This window comes from Accipiter gentilis, chromosome 14 (assembly GCF_929443795.1).
Source record: "Accipiter gentilis chromosome 14, bAccGen1.1, whole genome shotgun sequence".
NCBI lineage: Eukaryota > Metazoa > Chordata > Aves > Accipitriformes > Accipitridae > Astur > Astur gentilis.
Window position 1 is genome coordinate 32890449 of NC_064893.1, and position 19836 is coordinate 32910284.

The following is a 19836-nucleotide window of genomic DNA, read 5'->3' on the forward strand; positions in this document are numbered from 1 at the left end:
GAAGCTCGGGGAGAGGCAGGAGGTGCGGTGGGCATCTGCTGGGAGGTCAGGGTTTGCTGTGTGGTCTTCCAGTGGGGGCTCAAATTAGCAAACCAGCATTGTTAAAGAGCCGAAAACATCAGTAACCTCTAATTATCCCCTCTCCCCATGGGAGGAGGCATTTTGCACCCGGGGAGGCCGTGCCACACATCACTCTTTCATCGCAATATTATGGTATTTTCTCCCAACGCCGATGATTAGAACCAGCCGAGCTCCCGTGGCACGGCCCTGCTGCTGGCCCTCGGCGGGCGAGCGCCACTGTGCCGGGGCCCTGGAGACCCCCACCGATGGGGAGCACCACTGCAACCCTCCCTCATGGGACCCCCCTTCTTGGGGAGGTCTGAGAAAGCCAGACCAAAGCAGAGTCCTGGGCATGGCCCAGCATAGAAGCATCCTTCCTCTTGCAAAGAGGTGACATCGGCTTAGTCCCCGTCCCTGAGGGGCTTTGCCCGCTCTGAGCAGCATCAGGTCTCTTGGGACCCGGGTTCACCCTCTGCATCCCAGAGCATCCCCGGGCCAGGGCTGGGGACACGGCAGGAGAGACCCTCTGCCTGCGGGAAGGTGCTGGAGCTTCAACACGGCGACGAGTGGCCAGGTCTGTGCTGTTGGGAGCTGCCTGGCCAGCCAGGGAAGAGCAGGGATGGATGGAGCGGTCGAGATGAAGGAGCCAGGTCACGGCATCCCTCCGTGCCACAGTCCCCTCTGAGCCAGGACAGAGCTGTCCCCCGGGTGAGGAGCCGTAAATACCCGAAATGCCACGGGGAGGAGAGACAGCACGCTGAGAGCACCCGGAGTGCGTGCGGGGCAGGGAGGAGGCTGGGGATATTTGGAAATGTACTTTTTCTGCTTTCACAGTGCAGCATACATTTTTCCTTCATTTAATCTTTTTTGCTCAAATTCCCAAGTGAAGAATTCTTTCCATGAGCCAGAGCCTGCCGCAGCGGCTCTACGCCCGGCTGTGGGCACTGGGGACCGACCGGGGACCGTGCCCCTGCATCCGTCCTCCAGCTGCAGCGGCACGGATGCTCGGGGTCCAGTGTGAGGATCACGGCAGCCTCGGACCCGCTGGCACCTTCCCTGGCAGTGCTTCAGTTCCACTCGCCCACCACGACCCCCTTTGCCTCCCGCTCCTGCGGTTCAGCACTTTTTGGGATGATGGCAAAGCTGAACCTCCTCTGTGTGCTTCAAGAGGGGAGCTGCCCACAACCCAACAGCGTTTTAAACAGCTCAGACTTTGTCTTTATTCCAGCTCCTGAAAATTGAATTTGTTAGTGGCATAAACAGGATATAAAAGGCTGAAAAAAAAAAAAAAAAGAAAAAGGAGAGGGGAACATTTTTCTCCATGGCTTTGCCTGCAATGGAGGAAGCGACCTGTGGGGACCACATCCCCTGGCACTCCTGTGCATTAGCAAAACTCCTCTCCTAATGGCAAACAGACCCCGGGGACCCGCTCCATCCAGTGTCCCAGGATGACGGCTCCTGACCCTTGGGGTTTTCTTAACACAAAGATCTGCCTTTCACCATTTCTGCCCTTTCCTTCTTTTTTTTTTTTTTTCACGATATTCTCCAAAATTCACGGTGGTTTATGGTGCTCTTTGACGTCAGCCACGAATGGGGCTGCCAGGTGGTAATAATTTTCCTGAATGTCGGCTAAATACAATTATCACTCTATTTTCACTTCAGTAATATTAAAGTTTGTGTCCCTCCTGTTATTAATTCTGGGAGAAGCCTTTATAAGTCACCGTGACACACGGCCATTGGCCCTGGGGCGCTGGCAGCCACTGCGGGGCTGGTGACCACGGTCTGGGGTAGCTCTGGCTGTGCCGCGTCCTCGGGCTGTGCCAGAGGGAAGGGGTGGGAGACAGTGCTTGGCGGACATGGGGACCAGGGCCAGGAGCTGGGATGTCAGTGGGGTGAGGATGGAGCTTGGGGCTGGGAGGGCGAGGAGGGACCCAAGACCCCAAGAGAGACCCAAAGTCCCCGTTCCCGTGGATGGGGCACAATGCGCCGGGGACCGGAGACGTGCAGGGCAGCTCTGCCGATGATGAGGAGGCCGAGAGCTGCATTTATAGCGATGGTGGAGCAGGTGTGCGTCTGCTTCTTCACTCGGCTCCGTGAAATCAAGCCTTACCTGGACCCCGAGCGTGGCCGAGGGCAGGGGCAGCTCTCAGCCCTACAGCCCGGCCGGCTGCCCCGCGGCTTTCTGTGCCTCGGGATGCTCGACCGGGTGTTTCCCATTCCTGTGCCAGTGCAGCAAGGTCAATCAAAGGACTAACTTGTAGACAGCCCTTAGGACATGCTGTTTCCTTCTGGCTTGCTGTCCAAAGCATGAGCACATCTGTGCAGTTTTGGCCAGGGCAGGCAGGAGCAGAGGAGCCGTCGGCTTTGGTGATGGTACAAATCAGATCCTGACGAATCGGTCAGGTTTGCTGTTAAGCATCCGATTTCAGCTGCAGCCAGCCAGACCCGTGGCAGTGACCAGAGCTGACACAAGGAGGTTGGATTTTAAGCAAACTGGCTTAAAACTAAGCTCCAGCACAGAGACACGCCATCACAGCCTTCGGCTGCTGAGTCCCAGCCGGACAGCCCGGCGATGCTAACCCTGAGACCAGGTTCTCAGCCCCGGCATGTGCTGGGGTGCAGGTACAGCCTCGCACCCAGTGTTTGCCTTCCCTGTGGGCACCCAGATGGGCACCCTGCTTGCCCCTAGCTGCCCAGGGGCACGTCCAACCTCTGCACCGCATCCCCTCGCCGGTAGCATGTGCACCGGGAACCGCGGCTGCAACGGGGCACGTGCAGGACCAGCACGGTGAGGGCGAGCGACGGCCACGGGCGCCGGAGCCACGAGCACGAAGGCTGCCTCCGCAACCCTCCCCGGGCTCTGCGGCTGCCAGGGGGAATTTCCCCATCCAGGACCAGGAGCCTGCCCAAAGCCTTTGTCTTTTGCTGAATTCCAGCTGGTGAGAGTCATCCACTGGAGTCAGAGGATTTACCCTCCTGGGGAATTATGTGCAAGAGGGAACCATGTAGTCACATTAAAATTATTTGAAAAAGGACGGGACTTCTGAGTGCTGTCTCACGTGGAGCCAGGAACATCCATCTGACTGATGCTTCCATCTGTCTTTCTCAATAGTTTCCTTAAATAGCACAAATATTAAAAGAAATTCAACTGGAATTTGGCGTAAATGATTCTTAGGAGAATAGAAGAGGGCCAGCTACTAAAATACCACTGGCTTGCTCCCTTCCAGTAACAAACACATGATTTTCACTGCTAGGAAGGCCACAGGCAGCTGATAGCCGTGCCCGGCAGAGAGGAGGATGCTCCGTGGTCACTGATGCTTTGGCATTGCCAGGAGAGCGGTGCCGGCTTGTGCCCGGGGCAAGGGGCACGGTGGGCACAGCAGCAGCACCCATGTCCCCTGGGGAATCCCAGCTCTCTGGTAGCAAAATAATCTGCAGAAATGCTGCAGTTCAAGGCTTCCAGGCTGTCTGAAAGCCCAGTCCTGCTGCCCCAAGCCTCAGGCTCCCGATCCTGCACCACGCAGCCCATCTCCCTGCCTTTTCCCAGAGAAACCTTCCCCGAGCCCCCACCGCACACAGACCGGGGAGGAATCGCTGCAATGGCAGGAAGAGATTTCTGAGCAATTTTTTTGCCATGTCTCAGTTCTCCAAAGACTTCCCCTGCCTTTTGGTTTTAGTTTCATGTCCCGTCAGCTTTCCCCAAGACACCCATGGTGCTGCGGAGCGGGAAGTTGGTTTATGGTCCGTCTCACCGTGGGAGACTTATCGCTGTCGTGTTTACTCTTACTTTGTCCGTCCAGCTCAGCTGCAACTCAACGTACAAGGAGAAATGGCAGAGTCTCAGCGACACTTGCGAGATGGAGATTGATGTTGGCTGCAAGGACAGCACTTGGTGCAAGCCTTTGTCCATGGGATGCTGGGGCTGGGGGGGATTTCTGCAGAGACCCTGCCCTGACGCCTGCCCGCTGCTGGGGAGGAGTTGAATAAAACCTTCAAAAACCCCCAACCTTCATGTCCATCTCCTCCTTTTGCCTTCTCCGGTGAATACCGAGGTCTAAGCGCAATGGTTCATGCAGTGAGCAAGCACGTCCTCCCTCCTCCCAGGGTTTGCTCCATTCCACCATCCTCATCTCCTGGCTACCTGTGAGCACTGCCCAAACACCACCTCTCCCCGAGAAATCCCAGCTCAGCCATAACCAACGGCCCCGTTATAGCAGACGAGCCCCAGCGCCGGGGCGATGCCCTTCCCTCAGCCCGTCGGCGAGCCCATTGGTGCTAGCCGGCACCGAGCCCGTCCCGCGCGAGCCGCCGTGGTGTTTTTCCCGGTCTGACAGCTGTACGGAAATTGGAAGGCGACGCTGACATGTGTCAACAATAACCAGCGAACAAGCGCCGACGGCAGCGGCTGTCCCCACCACCTAGAGGAGGCTGGCCACTCTTGGCTGAAATCACGACAAATTGCGGCTGGGAAGCAGGAGTATTGTTTCAATTATTTCCATTATATAAAGTCAAGCCATTTAATATATTCTGCCTCAAAGGGGCTCAACTAAAGAGATAAAATAAACACTGGAAATCTGCTCCACTGGCACAGACCAGGAATTCGGTTTCGACACCAAACCTTCCCTCCCACCTCACTGCTCGCCTTCCCTTTCTTCCTCCCGGCTCCCTCTCCTCCTCCTGCTGCTCCTCGGCCTTCGGCACCGCTCGACACCAATTCTGACTTTGGGCTTTGCTTCTGTTTTGGCAGCCGAAGCGCTCGGAGGCTACGCAGCCGTGCCGGCGGCTGGAGCCGGAGCCGAGCCAGAGGAGCCGCGCTGGCAAGAGAGGAGCAGGAGCTCCAGTGCTCTCTCCGGGATGAAGGATTTGATTTAAGGCAAACCTTAAACCTCAAGGCAAACCTTAAACCTCTTGGGGTGCCGGATCCCCCTGAGAGCAGCAGGACTGGCAGGCAGCACAGACCCAGGACCAGCTGGACCCTGGCAGGAGGAAGAGGAGGAGGAGAGCAAGCGTGCCGCAAGCGTGCTGCAGGCTGCTCGGCGCGCTTGGCTGACACCAGCGCTGAAGTCAGTCGCCTTCACGCCATCCTCCCTGCTTGGGAGAGCGGACGGCATCCCGGCACCAAGGGGTCTCGCCGGCTCCGTGTGCCGGCGCGGTAGGCGGTGAGAGGGGCTGCCGGGCAGGCTGGAATTGCCTCCTGCTACGCCGAGCCCAGCTGCTCCCACCAGCTCTGGTCAAGCGGGAGCTGCTTCCCATTACGGCTCCCCATGGCACCGGCCTTGCCGGAGCTCTTCTCCCTCACGGGGCTGTGCTGGCCCAGGTGTTCCCAATATGCCGGCACGCGGACAGGAGCACCCGGTTGCACCAGGCTCCTGCCCGGGCGGTAAATCTGCAGTTTGGCCTTTCCCAGCCGGTTTCCCTGTGCATCTGCTGAGCTCCGAGCCCTGCCTGCGCCAGGACGGGGGTCATGGGCAGTGCCACCACCAGGGACCTGGGCGACGGAGCTGGCTGTGCCGCAGGATGCCCGGCAAGGGCCGCGGTGCGGCGTTAGGTGGAGCCGGCATTTCATAAGCGCGGGGAAAGGGCCTCTGCCGAGCTGGCGTGGGGAGCGGCTGTGACTTTCCATTCCTGTGGGAAGTGGGCTGCCACCGTCCAAGCATCTGGGCTTGTTATGATGGGAGAGGAATGCCAAATATTTTTCTTCCTTATCCACTACCATCCGCTCAAACCCTCCCCTGATCAAACCCACATTCATCGCCTGGGATGAACGAGGGCCCCTGCTCTGGAGACGATATCTCTCCCGGCGGCCGCTCCAGCCCTCGCGGCTGCGGGAAGCTCATTGCACCTGGGGGGAAAACCCTGCCTTCGGCCGGGGGCTCCCTCCATCCCACTGCCCCTTGCTGTCTCCTTCCCACCGCTGCCAGCAAAGCGTTTCATTTTCGCTTTGCTGCCTTGGCCAGGAGCATCCCTGGTGCCTACATCCCTGTGCCAGCATCCCCGTGCCAGCATCCCCATGCCAACATCCCTGGCTGACCTGTGGCCCCGCTGGGGTCACGCCGTCCCCTCCGGAGCCCCGGGCATCCCGAAAGTAGCCGCTGGGGTGGTGCCACGGGCGTGTGCCCTGGGACGCCGGCCGTGCTGGGAAGGAGGCAGTGCTGACTTGGAGGGTCACCAAGATTTTTCCAAAGATGAAAGCATGCTCAAGTGTCAAACAAACTTTCCGAATTATCTTCCTGGACACTTTCTCCCTGGTGCTTTGGAAGGCAGAGGAGGAACATTTCATTCCCTCTGCGCTGGCGTGGAGCGGGGCTGCGTGAGGGAGCTGGGAGCTGCCAGCGGCACCCGCGGGCTCTGCCTTGCTTCTCCCCGGCATCACCCATGAGTCACCGCGGTTGCCGTCCCGGCACCGCCAGCTGAGCTCCCTGCCCCCCGCAGCCCCCCAAAATGCCTCCTGGCACAACAGAGGGGTAACAGGCGCCTGATTAAATAGCAGACAACACATCATCCCTTCCCACTGCAATTTTCAGAGGAGTAGTCATAAGTAGCCAAATTAAGGCAAATAAAAGGATTTCTCTGCTCCCTCGGGGGCACCCAGCACCCACGGCGAGGAGCCGGACCGGTAGCTTTGCTGGCCTTGGCAAGGCCTCCATGCTATTGCACAGCCCAGTGATGAGCTGAGCAAATTACTGTGTGCCGTCCCCAAGGACCCAGTGTTAATGAGAGTCACCTAATTAGCACACTCCTCCTGCGAGGGCGCTTAGCCTGGCAGGGCTCGCTCCGACATCCACTTGCTCGTGCCAGCAGCTGGAAAGCGTGACCGGGGACGAGGCGCTTCCCTGGCCCTTGCACAGCATTTTCCTTCCAGGTCTGGACAATGAAAATTCTCAATCAGCTCCCGGGGAGCTGGGCTGGCCCCGCCGCGGAGCGAGGAGTTACCATGAGCCCTGCCAGGGTGCCAGCCCAGCCGGGCACCTGCGGTTCGCCCCGGCTACAGCCATCCATCACCGGCAGCCCCCGCAAACACCAGTGCAGCCGCCTGCAGCCGTGATTCGGAGATACTCAAGTATCTCCAATGCTATTCCCATATCCATATTTTTCTCAGCTCCTGTGCCGGGATGGCACCAGCATGCTCGTGCCCACACAGGCCCCCCCCAGCCCATGCGGATCTGCGATGGGGACGCCGTGTTGCAGGCTTGGCTGTTTATGGAAAGTAAGGCTGAGCCAGATGCTGAAAACCTGCATTTTATGGGTAATTTTTCAATTTATTTCATATTGGTATTAGAAAAAACCCTAAAGCGATCCCAACCATTATTACTTCTGGTTTCCTATGGCGAGGCCCAAGGGGTCTGAAACAGCTCCTTTGTTGTCTGAATCATTAACTCGTCAGGAATGAAACGCCGTGGTGCCGGACGGGAGCAGAGAGGAGAGATGTTCAGGGAGGCTGAGGGGGAGAAGGGGAGCCGGTGGGAGAAATTCCTGGGGGTAGAGGAGAGTAATCCCAATGTGCTTTCCCTGGGCACGGTGGGATGTCCCAGGACACTGATGGACACATCCACTGCAGCCCCATGGGTGTGCTGGTGCTCAGTGGTTCCCCAACCCATTAGTCCCTCCCAGGTAAAGCAGACCCAGAGCATCCCAGGTGGGAACGAGCCCACTCCAACTGGCCTCAGCCTTGCCTGCGGGAGCAAAACCCAGGAAAATCGGTGCACCTTGAAAGAATGAAGCAGACAGAAACTCTCTCATGGTTGACTGGAAGCCCTCAGGACCCAGGTCCAACCCCAAACCTCTCCGTGGACCAAGCGGGGATGCAGCATGCTGGCAGAGCCATGGCAGCACAGCTCAAGATACTGTGGGTTTTCCCCAAAAAGACGGGAGCCAATTCTTGGCCCTTTTATTTCCCTGTGCCCCACAGCCAGCTGGGTTGTGGGATGGGCAGGCGGCTCAGCATCTGTCCCAGGGGTGCTCAGGGGGGTCCTGTGTGTCCAAGAATTCCCCTCTGTGCCCTCTCCGGGGGAAGGAGAGGGGCATAATGTGCTGGTTTGCACTTGCTGATGCCAGAGGTGGGTGCTCTCTGTTGTTGGGGCTGTCACTGGTGGCCAGTGGCCCTGGAGCGCTGTTTGGGGAGGTCACCAGGCTGCTCCAGGGCATGGCTCCCGGCACGGGGCCGGCACGTGCCAGCACGATGGGGCGAGCACATGGAGCTCCCAGGATGGGGACCCGCAGCGCTGGCACCCGTGGCTCAACCTGCGGGTACCCGGCGAGCGAGGTTTCGCAGCCGAGCCCCTTCCCTCTCCTGTCCTGCACGCCCCTCCGGGCACAGCGAGAGCCCCCGGCGTGCGTTTTGGGGAGCACTGCGTAGGGCGAGGGGTGTGGGCGGCCGCGTGGGAGCTGGGAAGAGCTCAGCGCAGCTCAGCTCGGCTGAGTTTGGCTCAGTGCAGCTCAGTGAGCTCGGCTCAGCTTAGTGTGGCACAGCTCGGCTCGGCTCAGCACAGCTCCCGCAGCTCGGAGGGAGGTGAGTTACGAAGCGCTCGGAAAAATCAGAGTCAGCTGCAATCCTGGGGACAGCAAGGGCAGATCCACAGCCGCCACCGGAGCTGCCGGAGACCCACCACGGCTCCCAGCCGGCCGGCCTGCCCTGGGGCTCAGCCGTACCCGGGGGCTGCCGCCGGCCCCCCCAACCCTGCTGGGGCTGCCAGGGTTGGGAGCGGGGGGCTGAGCCTTTTGGGGGGGTGGAGGGGGGGGCTGGCGGAGGCAGCGTCACCCGCTTGGCTCCACCCCCCCCAAATCACAGGGGGCTTCGCCGTGACCCCGGCGCTGGGATGGCAGCGGGACAGTCGGACCGCGGCGGGACAGTGGGACGGTTCCCAGCCGAGGTGGCGGCTGGAGCGCTCCGGTGGGGGTACTCCAGCCAATTTGTTTGCGAGTTGCTTTGTTGCTGCTGGGGGATTTTTTTTTATTTTTTTTTTATATTATTATTATTTTGAAGGGGGGGGGAGTGGGGGGGGGGGCTGGCACCGGCTATAAAGGCAGAGCTCCCCGGAGCAGCCGGCACTTCCCCGCCACCATGAGCGCTCCCCTGGCCTGACAGACCCTGCTTCCCCGGGGCTCGCCGGCTCATGCCACCATAAAACGGGGCTGCGTGCCTGCGGCAGCACCGGAGTGGGATGGTGTGAGCCCGGAGCAGCTCTCCTCCCTCCCACCGCCCCTCGGCTGGCTCTGGCAGGAGGCGAACCCGCCAGCCGCTTGGATGATTTGATTTCTTCCCTGCCCGAAATTACTCCTGCCCAGATGCAGTGGATAATATTCATGTTGCTGTTATTCATCAGCTCCATGGAAATGCTCACGCAGAACCGATGGAAGAAGCAAGGTAAGGTGTGCGCGGCCAGCTCGTCCCGCTCAGGTATTGCGGGGTGGCTCAGGGACACGGGGCTGCCGGACCCTGCCTCCCCTGCCAGCACCGGAGCCGCCGGTGCTGCCTGTGCGGAGCAGGCGGGAGGTTGGAAGGAACCGGGAAGCAGCATCCTCCCAACCCGACCCCTTGGGCCCCGTTGGAGACCGGCTGCGTTCCCCTCTCGGTGCATGGCGCGGGGCTGGCTCCGGGTAGGTACGTGGAAAAGGCAATGCCCGGCCCCATGGCGTTGCCTGCCCAATGCCAGTCCTGCCCTCGGGGCTGGCAGGGGCCAGAGGGACGCTGGCTGGCACAGGGACCAGTTTTGCAAATCCCAGGAGAGCCGGCCACGGTGGGGATAGTGCAGAAAGGGCTGATTTTCCAATATTTCCCTTCTCTGCTTAACGCATTAAGTGCATGGGGAGTAAAACCTCCTGGAAGGTTGCTCAGAGCCACTACAGGCACTGCCCGTCCCCCCCTGCCCCGTCCTTCCCCCCAGCAGAGGCACCAGCCGAGCTGCCGCTCGGTGCCAGGGCAAGGGCAGGGTGCGTGCCAGAGCTGTGCCGAGGCACGTGTACCCCTCCGTTGGGCACCGGCTCGTGTCCCCTCGCCGGGCAGTGCCAGTCGGCTGCGGGAAGCAGGGCCAGGGCTGATGCTCAGCTCTGTGCCAGGAGCAGCTCGGTTTTGGAACCGGCTTGTGCCAGGGCAGGGACAGGACCTGGTGGGACCAGGGCTCTCGGGGGCCGGGGGTTGGAGCCCGGACAGCTTTCCTTGTGGTTGTTGCATGTTAAAGACGTGCGGAGGCAATGGGCGCATGTGATTATGCGGGCGGCCGGGCTGGCTGCCGGAATGCCCCTGATCGGAAACAGCCTGGCACCAAGAGGGGCTCAGGGTGCCACGGGGCCGGTGCTCCGGCTGCTGGCATTCGATGCAGAGCGTCCCGATGCTACGGGATGCACGGGGGCCTCAGGTCCTGGCAGCACCCAGGGGTCTGGCCACAGCTCCCGTTGTCTCTCCCAGTACAGAAGGGCTGGCGCGGTCTCTGGGGGCCGGGACCCACGAGGGATGCTGCAGCACCCCACCGCTGCCCCACCGGCGCCGGCCGTGCCCTGCTGCCACGGAGGGGACAGTCCGGGCAGCCCAGAGCCCAGGAGTTTCCCGGTGCCTCCAGAGCTCACGGCGGCAGAGCTGGGCTCGGGGCGAGCAGCGATGGGTGACGTTGCACTGATGTCCGGCACAGCCCAGGCAGGGAGCGCCCGCCCGGGCACCCCAGTACACCGCGTGCCCCCTGCCCAGTGCCAGTCTCAGCTCGTCCCTGTGCACTGGATCTGCAATCACTGCCGGGCAAGGGGAGGCAAACACCCCAGGCATCCCTAATTTCCCCACTCCCACGGTTTCGGCGTGAGCCACGTCCCGTTGTGTGGCACAGCCTTCCGCCGGCTCTGCGGCAGCTCCCGGGTGTTGCTCCGGGCAGCAGAGCCACGTGCCATGCCGGCAGCCCCGAGGCTTGCGGAACGGAGGAGAGGGATCTGGCCGGCCAAGTCTTCCCCCGGCTCCGGACCATGGGGCTATTTTTAAAGCCGGTGACGGGAATGAGGCCCCGGAGCCTGCGCAGGGCTCCCCACCACCCCTGCCCCAGACGGGGGTTGGAAGGAGAGCGGCAAAAAAAAAAAAATCATCAAAAAGAATTAGGGAAGGGAAAGAGGCTCGTAAATCCCTGGGTCTCCAGGGAAGCCGCTCCAGCTGCAGCCAGGAACACAAATGTTGTCAGCATTTGGTAAATATGTAACGGAGACCATAACAACTTAATAGATCCAAGGTGCTTCGTTAGTGCGCTCCCAGCAGAAGCAGCCCTAACGAAGCCTCCTGGCCCCGCCATGCCACGCTGCCGTCCAAGCCCCTGTGCCCCAGCGAGGGGACCAGGATGAGCCAGCCTGGGGACAGCTACACAGCTCCAGGGACCGGCTTGCACCCGGGAAAGCTGTGCCGGGGACAAGCACACAGGGCTGCGAGGCATTGCCCGCCAGCATCTCCCCCGGTTTCCCCAGCACCGACCTCTGCTTTCCACCATCCCCTCTGCCCCGGCCACCGCAGCCGTGGGGCCCTTCTGCTGTCAGCTCGTGAGGGACCAGAGAGGATCGGCGCTGGGCATCGCTCCTGGGGCTGAAACCCGTGTCTGGCGCCCAGCACAGCAGCTTGTTTGGCTCACCCTCGCCCGCTCGGCTCCGTGGGGACTGGAACTGCTAGGGCTTGGACCTGGGGGTCCGCATCAGCTTGGACCTGGGGGTCCGCATCAGCCCCTGCCCGTCCCAACCGCAGACGCTGGGCTCTGCTCTCTCCAGGGCAGGCACCTCCTTAGGCGTCCGCTATGTGCAAAAAAACCCATCTTAATCCTCCAAGATCTGCTGGCAGATGGAGCCCTGGGCCCGAGCATGCAGCCTCGGCGCTGCTCCACCGTCACCGCTGCACGACACGAGCTTTTGCTCAGCAGCGCCCAGGGGACCCCACAGTGCCAGAGCCGAGCAAACACTTCCCAACACAACCGGGCACAGCAAAAGCATCGTTTGCCTGCACGCAGGAGCTTGGTAGCCGCTCACGGAGATGGCCAGCCAGCCCGGGGATGCAAAAAGACACCAAGCGCAGGTAGCCCCACTGCTGGGGCCACAGCTATCCAGGTCCCAAAGTGCCCCCGTGCTGGAAGCACCTCTCTGGGCTGCATTTCTCTGGGTGCAGGGAGCTGGCTCGGGGAGGAGGAGCGGTTGGCAGGGTCTCTGCGGACCCTACCGGGGGCTGCGGGCTGGCGGGGGCTGGCAGCCCGTCCTTGTCCCTGGGAGCAGAGCCCACCTCAGGGCTGGCTGCCATCACCCAGGTTGGGAGCACTGCAAAGGCAGCCAGGGAGGCGGCGGAGGCTCTTGAGCAACCAGACAGATCATTATCTCGGCTCCTTTTGAACGTTTCCAAAATGCTCTTTGTCCCCTGACACTTAGCAGGCATCAACTAATTAATCCAGGTCAGAGCATATTTCTACCCGCTGATCGAGCCGTTGTTTAGGATGCTTCCCACGGGATGGGCACGGCTGACGTAGGGACAGGGCTCAGGCTGGCAACCCTTGGGGCAAACCCTCAGTCCTGGACCTTGGCGTGATGGAGGCGGTGATGCCCGAGCTGAGCGCAGCGGGGAGCGACGGCTTTGCGCGTCCCCACGCTGACAGCCTGCAGAGAAAGGGGGGTTTGGGGAGTGGACGGAGGTGGGGAGGCATTTGCAGGGAAACGGGACGGTGCTGTCACCCCCACGGGTTGGAGAGGGGCTGCCACGGGGCTGGGACCCTCCGCGGTGCCTCGGCCGTGCCGTGCACGTGTGCCGCAGCCCCGCCGCAGCCCCTCTCCTCCGTTTGTCCCTGCAGCGAGCGCCGGCCTGCTGGAGAACTGCACGGGCTGCGTCCTGTGCTCGGAGGACAACGGCTGCATCACCTGCCACCACCGGCTCTTCCTGCTCATCTGGAGGGACGGCATCCGCCAGTACGGCATGTGCGTCCACACCTGCCCCCCCGGCTACTTCGGGGTGCGAGGGCTGGAGGTCAACAGATGCACAAGTACGTCCCGTGACAGCCAGGGCCCCCCCCCCCCAGCTCCTCCCAGCGCCCCCACGTCCCCTCGCCGCCCCGCCGTGGGAAGGGCGATGGCTGCGTTTCCCGCAGCGTCCCCGGCGGCACAGAGCCAGGGGCAGCGGCGAGAGCCGGGGGCAGCCGGGCCGTGGGGCTTCTTCCACTTTTCCCTTGCCCGGAGCTGCAGCCTGGACCCTGCAGGATTGCAAAGGGCTTTGGGTCCCCGGCGGGCACTGGGGCTACCAGCTCCGGGCTCACCACGTGCCGGCCCTCGGGCTCGCCCAACTGACCAGCCCTCCTCCCCGGCAGAGTGCAGGTCGCCCAGCTGCGAGAGCTGCTTCAGCAGAGACTTCTGCATGAAGTGCAAAGACAAGTTTTACTTGCACAAGGGCCAGTGTTTTCGGCAGTGCCCCCCCAGCACCACGGTGCAGCCCGGCACCCGCGAGTGCCAAGGTAAGCAGCACCCGCACCCCGTGCCCGCGGTCCCTGGGGACGTGCCCCGGCGCTGGGTGGTCACTGTCCCCATTCTGCACCCCTGTCCCCCGCAGAGACGTGCGAGCCGGGACCCTGGAGCGAGTGGAGCGCCTGCACCCACGAGGGCCGGACCTGCGGCTGCAAGTGGGGTGTGGAGACGCGGGTCCGGGAGGTGCCGGGGGCTCCCCGGGAGGAGGGGGCCGCCTGTCCCTCGCTGCTGGAGACGAGGAAGTGCCGGATGAGGAAGCACTGCCCGGGAGGTGAGCACCGAACCGCCTGACACCCCCAGGTCCCTGCGACGGCTTCGCACCCCTCCAAAGCGAGCCCCGAGGCGTGCCGCGGTAGGGGGGCGGTGGCGGCGGTCCGGTGGTGGCCGGCGAGCCCGGCTGTCGTCTCCCAAGCATTTTGAAGCCAGTGGCTGTAACTGTGCAGTTCTGGAGAAAGCCGCTTTCTCAGGCACATGTGCTGAGCAGCCCCGGCGTTGGCGCTGGTGCCGGCTGCGGGGCTGGCAGGGACCCCTGTGGGCAGCGTGCCAGGCTGGATGCTCTTACCCAGCAGCCCCTGAGACCGCCTGGGACCGGCTGGCGTCCCCTTCCACCGCTGGGCCGGGACAGGCGCTGGCGTGAGCTGCCGTGGTGGGACGAAGCTGCCGACCTCCGGCTCCCGTCCCGCCACGCTTGCAAAGGGAAAGGCACGGCCAGGGCTTTCTGCACCACAGTTGTGAATACGGAGGGTTGAGACCCGCAGGGGAGGTTCCTGCCAAAACCTCCGAGCCCCCAAAATATCTGGAGCGCTTGCGCGGCTGGAGGGCATCACCCAAGGAATTTTGGATGGCCGAAGCTTTGGGAGACACCCCAGGGCAGGGTCTGACTCCGCGGCTCGCCTGGCCAAATGTTCGCCCCTACTCCTGCACCTCCTCCCACCGTGGCAGCACCGCATCCCCCGGGCTGGGGGCTCCCCGGCACGGGGCTCCCCGCCACCTCTCACAGCACCAAGACCTGGCGCGGGGTCTGGCCGGGCAGCGTGGGCGCGGGTGCGTGGCTGGCGCTGGGAACCAGGAGGCGGCTGATGTCATTTTTGGATGCGATCGTCTGGACCGAAGCTGTTCTAATAAATTTCCGCTTAATAACTGGCAGAAAGAGGGATTGCATGAGATACCGATCTGTAGGGCCTGGAAGGAGATCTAAGCCGCCGGCCCCAGCGGTGCAGAGGTCTGCGGTTCGGAGCTGCGGGCTCACTATGTGCCGTGGGATGCGCCGGCCGGCACCGCCAGCGTGGCGGGGGCCGAGGGCGGCAGAGGAAAGGACTGCGAGGGGGGGGAAGAGAAAAAGGACAGAGAAAGGGGGACAATAACAGAAGCCGTGCGTGCTGGGGCTGGGGCTGAGGAGCCAGGAGAGCAGCTTCGTCGCCGCATCATCAATCATAAATAATATTTTCCTGCTGACAGCACGAAGGAGCCGATTTCCATCCCCGCCCAGGCCCCGACTCACAGCTTCGGGGTGCCAGGTGGCATCGATTTCGGGGACGTTCCCCTCCCTGCCGGGCTGCGCCGGCTCCGGACCCGGAGAGCTGGTGACAGTTTGATGCGGCAAGTTTGGCGTGGGAGGACGGGCTGCTCCGGAGCATGGCGTCCCGCGGCGCGGTGCCAGGCGGGTGCCTGCGGTGCCGTGCTCGCACCCAGCCCTGCCTGGCACGCAGCAGGTCCTGGCGGTGGGGACCGTGGCACCGGTGCTTCAGAGGCACCCCGTCTCGTGAGAAGGCAACGGCACCCCTGAAAAGCTCTTGGCTTCCCAGCTCTGCCCGGGCACCCGCTCTTGCACGCCGGGGGCCCAGAGGCCACGGTGATGGGCTCAGGGAACGGCGGAGCTCCTCGCTCAAGTCTGCTACCTGGGATCAGCTGCAGAGACAGGTCTGGCCCCACGAAGGCGGAGGGAAATCCCGTCAGTGCCCCTCGAGCAGCCCCCGCTGCCGGCTGCCCCAGCCGGGCAGGCAGGAGAGGGCAGCCCCGCCGTGTCTGGCAGGCTGGCCTGGCCGCCCGCTCCCGGGCAGGCTGCTCGGCGTCCCTGCCGTGGCGAAGCGTGCGTCTGCCCTCGCTCCCAGGCTCCTGCCCGCCCGGCCAAGTGCTGGGTTATAGGATCCAGATGCTGGAGGAGGACGACGAGTTCACTTGATGCGGCCGAGACACCCCCAGCCCGGGTGAGCCGGGGAAGGCAGTGGGACCCGATCGTGTGATGAGAGATTTGTGCCACCACTTCTGAGCCATCCCCGGGCAGCTGGAAGGGAGAAGCATCCACGCTTGGCCGAGGCACAAAACCCCTCATGCTGCCGTAAATCTGCCTTTTGTGTCTGCCGCGCTCTCCAGACGCTTGGCGTTCGTGCTGTGCCCTCTCCTTTGTGGGTGGCAACTGTCTGGGAGATCAGAGGCGAAAAACAGAGCCGGGCAGGAAAAGAGCTGGAGCCCTCCGAAAGGATCGGCGACAACAGCGCTGGCGCACACAGCACCGGCCGGTCGCCGTCCCTGTGCCCCTCACGCCGGGGCTGTGCGGGGGGAGCGGCACCGGACCCCCTCCGTGTCACCCGGCTCGGCATCAGGAGAGCACGTGGTGGGCACGGGAGTAGAAGCAGAGGCAAAGCTGCCAGGTTTTTGGGCAGCCATCCCGCTCCCCGGCGTGGGCTCTCCTTCCCATCGGAGCCCACGGCATGGCAAGGCTTATCCTGCATCCCTGTTCGGTGTCTCGGCACTGATCCGTCAGCCAGTGGAGCAGGAGCAGAGGGTGCTTGGGTCAGCCCCTCGGGGTGCGCAGAGATTTGGGTCCTAACCGCCTGCCCGCGCAGCTCCGAGTCCCTGGCAGGCTATCCCTGGGGCGGTCTCACCGGGATGCAGCCGGGCTCTGGCGGCACGTGGGTCGTGCCGCCTGGGCAGGGAGCATCCATGTAGGGAGAGCATCCCCAGGGAGATCATTAGCACGTATGCGTGGATGCACCCTGAGGTCACCCTGCTTCCCACCGTGCCCAAACCCTCCTGGGGGCCGGCTGGGTCCTGTGCAAGCCCGCGGTGGTAAGCAGCACCGTCTTCTCCAGACTTCTCCAGCCCTGCAATTGCAGCAGAACCAGGTGTGGGCATGCACCGTGGCAGAGCCCGGCATTGGCCACGGCATCACTTTGGGGTGTTGGTGCAGGCACTGTCCCACTGCAACATCCCCAGTCCTTGCTCAGACAGAAGTTGGGGTATCTCTGGGCAGCCCCCCAGTTTGGTTGAGCTGGCTCCAGCCCATTGCTGGAGATTTTGGGGGTATCAGGATTTAGGGTCCGGCCACGGGAGCCGGCGGGACAACGCATCGGTGTCCCTCTGCCCGTGCTGCCGGCACACCCAGACTCCCCGCAGACCCACACTGCTCTTTGGTGACCTGGAGAGGGGTCTGGGCTCCCCCAAATCGGGAAGAGGGTCTTGTGCTAACACCAGGGGGAGGACGCGAGGTCTGCATCCCACGGATGGGGCTTGGGCCGGATCCTGCTGCCCGGCCAATGAACGAACCCTCCTTTTCTCCTCCTTTTTCTATTCCAGAGAAAACTGAACCCAAAAATAAAGGCAAAAAGCGACAGAAGAAGCCGAAGACAGAACCGCATGCGGGTACCTAGCGGCACTGGCATGGGAGCCGGGGCAGCGCGGTGGGAGCCGGTCGGGAGCTCACCGTGCCGTCGGCTGGCAGCATGGTGAGCTCCCGACCGGCTCCCGCCGTGCTGCCCCGGCCTCATCACCCCCATTTTTCCATCCACAAAAAAATTGCACAATTTTCTCCCCCTCCTCCCCTTTTCTTCTGAGACAATTTATGGCCTGTAAAACATTTCCTTTTCAGAAAATCTAATTTACAGTGTCCAAAGCAATGCCCTGGGGCTCGGGGAGGGGGTGGCTCCTTTATTTTTCTGTTTTTCCCTCTCCCCCAACCTTCTCGGTCCCTTCCCTTGCTCCAGCCGGGTGGGATGGGGTTGATCCCAGGGTTGGACCCCATGCCTGCCTGGGTACCGTCCCCCAGGGCTGGGAGATGCCCTGTCCCCATGGTGTCCCAATTGCATAGGGGTGCTGTGGTGCACAGCGTGCCACCGAACTGCAGATAGGGTCCCCCATCCTCAGCCAGCGGCACAGAGGGTGGTGGGACCCCCAGACTGGGACCCCACTGGGGACCATGCAACCACTTACGGCAGCCCAGCGCAGCACTCGGCATCCCCATCAGCACAACCATGGGCCAAATCCTGCCATCCTTGGGCTCGCAGCCCGCGGAAGGCTGGAAGAGCTCCTGTCCCCAGCTGAATGTGGGTGCAGGAATTTGGGGTGACTGTGGCTGCGTTCGGTCCAAGACAAGGGGTATGTACCCCGGAGCAAGCCCATGTGGGGGATGCTGCTGCCTCCTGCGCTGGGAGCAGCCACCACAGCCCCCTCCCAAATGTCACCCGGGACACGACCTGGGGGTGCTGAGCCTGGCCCCGTGCCAGCGCATCCCTTCAAGCTGACTGCCTGCAGAAATAAACAGCGTACATCCATGAGGCATGGAGGGCTGTATCGGCACATTTAACGTGCGTTTTGTTCAAAGTGCTGCCCCAGCCACAGGCATCGCTGTATTTGGGGGCTTCCTGGGGTCAGAGGCCCCCGTCCCTGCTCCGAGCCTGGGCAGGGGGAGGCCGGGTCTGGCAGTGGGGTGTCGGGGTTGCGGGGGCTGTGGGGGCTGCAGGGGCACAGTCCCTTCAGGGCGAGAGCGCTGGGTGTCAGCATCGAGCCAGCCCCGAGAGCCAGCACGAAGCCGCCACGGCAGCTCCTCCGTTCGCTTAATGTCAAATAAATGTATTAAAGCCTCCGGCATCCCTCTTGCCTCCCTGTTTTCCTCATTTCCACGAGGTGCTGGATGGGGATGCTGGCTGCGGCCATGGCGTTACCCCTGCGTTCCCCGGCCCCGGTGGGAGCGGGCAGTGGGCACGGCTCGTGGCACTGCCAGGGGTGCCGGAGCATCTGTGCCCCCCTGAGCCCCTCCAGCACATGTCTGGACCCAGACCCTGAAGCGGAGGTGGAAGGCAGCCGCTGGCATCGGACCTCTCCATCCCATAACCTGCAGCCGCATGTGCCCCGCAGCGTGGCTCCCAGTGGGGGGGGGGGCACCCTGGCCTCCAGGCACCTGGGTGTTCGGGGAAAGGTTTTATTTTAAAGTTTTTATTTAAAGCATCACCAGCACTGCTTGGTGCCCGAGCCAGCGGCTGGAGCAAGCGGCAAGCAGCATCACCGGGACTGCTGCCCAGCAGGTATCCCGGGCTCAGCTCCGCCGCCGGGAAGCACCGAGGGGCTCGTCCAGCCGGTTGCCAATTGCCATGAGAGCGGTGGGTCTGGCAGGGCTCCGCTCGCGGCGATGGCCAGACCCAGCCACGTAGTCCGGTTACGATGAAGGCACAACCGCAGCACACCAGTCCCTCTGGTGTTTCCCTGGGGAGGCTGAAGCCCCCCCCGCTCACCGGGCAGCGTGGCTCCGTGCTGCAGACAGTGCTCCCACCAGCTGCTCCGCCACCGGGGTTCACAGCATCCCCGGCCACCCCGCAGCGACCGGGATGGCAGCGGGATCCCTTCCCCGGCTCCGCGGCTGTGTGAGCAGCCCGGCACGTGGGAACACGTGCCCCCCGTACTGGGAGAAACTCGCCCTCTCCTGATATACGTGGGCACCCCCATGGCCAGCGAAACCCGCTCTCCCACGCCAGCCTGTCCCCACCACTGTGGTTGTCCCCTCTGGGGGGACCCAGCCTAGATCTAACCCAGCACGTAGGCTGGCAGCCGCGGTGACACCCGGCTGCTGGCACGCAGCCCTCCCAGCCCCCGGCGGACCCCCAGCCTGGGAGCTGGGCACCCCGAGCCCTGCACGGGGTCCGGCTGGGTCCTGCCAAGCTCTGCCTGGGACATATCCCCCATCCCGGTCCCCACAGGCTCGTCTTGCAGCCAGAGCAGCCAAATCCATGCCTGGCTCCCTCCAGCGTTATAAATAGCCGGGACGCAGGGAGGGAGCTGTGCTCCGCTGCATGGGGGTGGCGGGTCCCAGTGGGTGCTGATCGGGGGGGACTCGCTGGGTGCTGGGGCCAGACGGCGGGAGGGCTTGGTGCTGGCGCAGGCAGCTTGGCCCCGTTGGCCGGCGGTGCTGCCGCGGCGCTGCCCGCCCTGGGAGGTGCAATGAGCTGCGCAGAGAACGGCCGGGGGGGGCCAACGGGTGCGTGCGGCCGGGGGAGGGACGGGGGGCTGCTTGTGCGAGTGTGTGCGAGTGTGTGTGTGTGCGTGTGTGCGAGA

General features: G+C 63.0%; 1 protein-coding gene across 2 annotated transcripts; it reads left to right on the forward strand.

Moving 5' to 3' along the window:
* Window positions 1-8550: 8550 nt before the first annotated feature.
* On the forward strand, window positions 8551-17181 carry RSPO4 (R-spondin 4). Of its 2 annotated transcripts, none has more exons than XM_049817498.1 (6): window positions 8551-8569; window positions 9346-9424; window positions 12849-13037; window positions 13359-13502; window positions 13598-13783; window positions 17089-17181. In XM_049817498.1, the coding sequence occupies exons 2-6, from the start codon at window positions 9346-9348 to the stop codon at window positions 17160-17162; spliced, it is 672 nt and encodes a 223-aa protein (XP_049673455.1). In that variant the 5' UTR covers window positions 8551-8569; the 3' UTR covers window positions 17163-17181. The 2 variants fall into 2 exon arrangements, with proteins under 2 accessions (XP_049673455.1, XP_049673454.1); XM_049817497.1 differs by lacking the exon at window positions 8551-8569 and adding an exon at window positions 8892-8956.
* Window positions 17182-19836: the final 2655 nt, after the last annotated feature.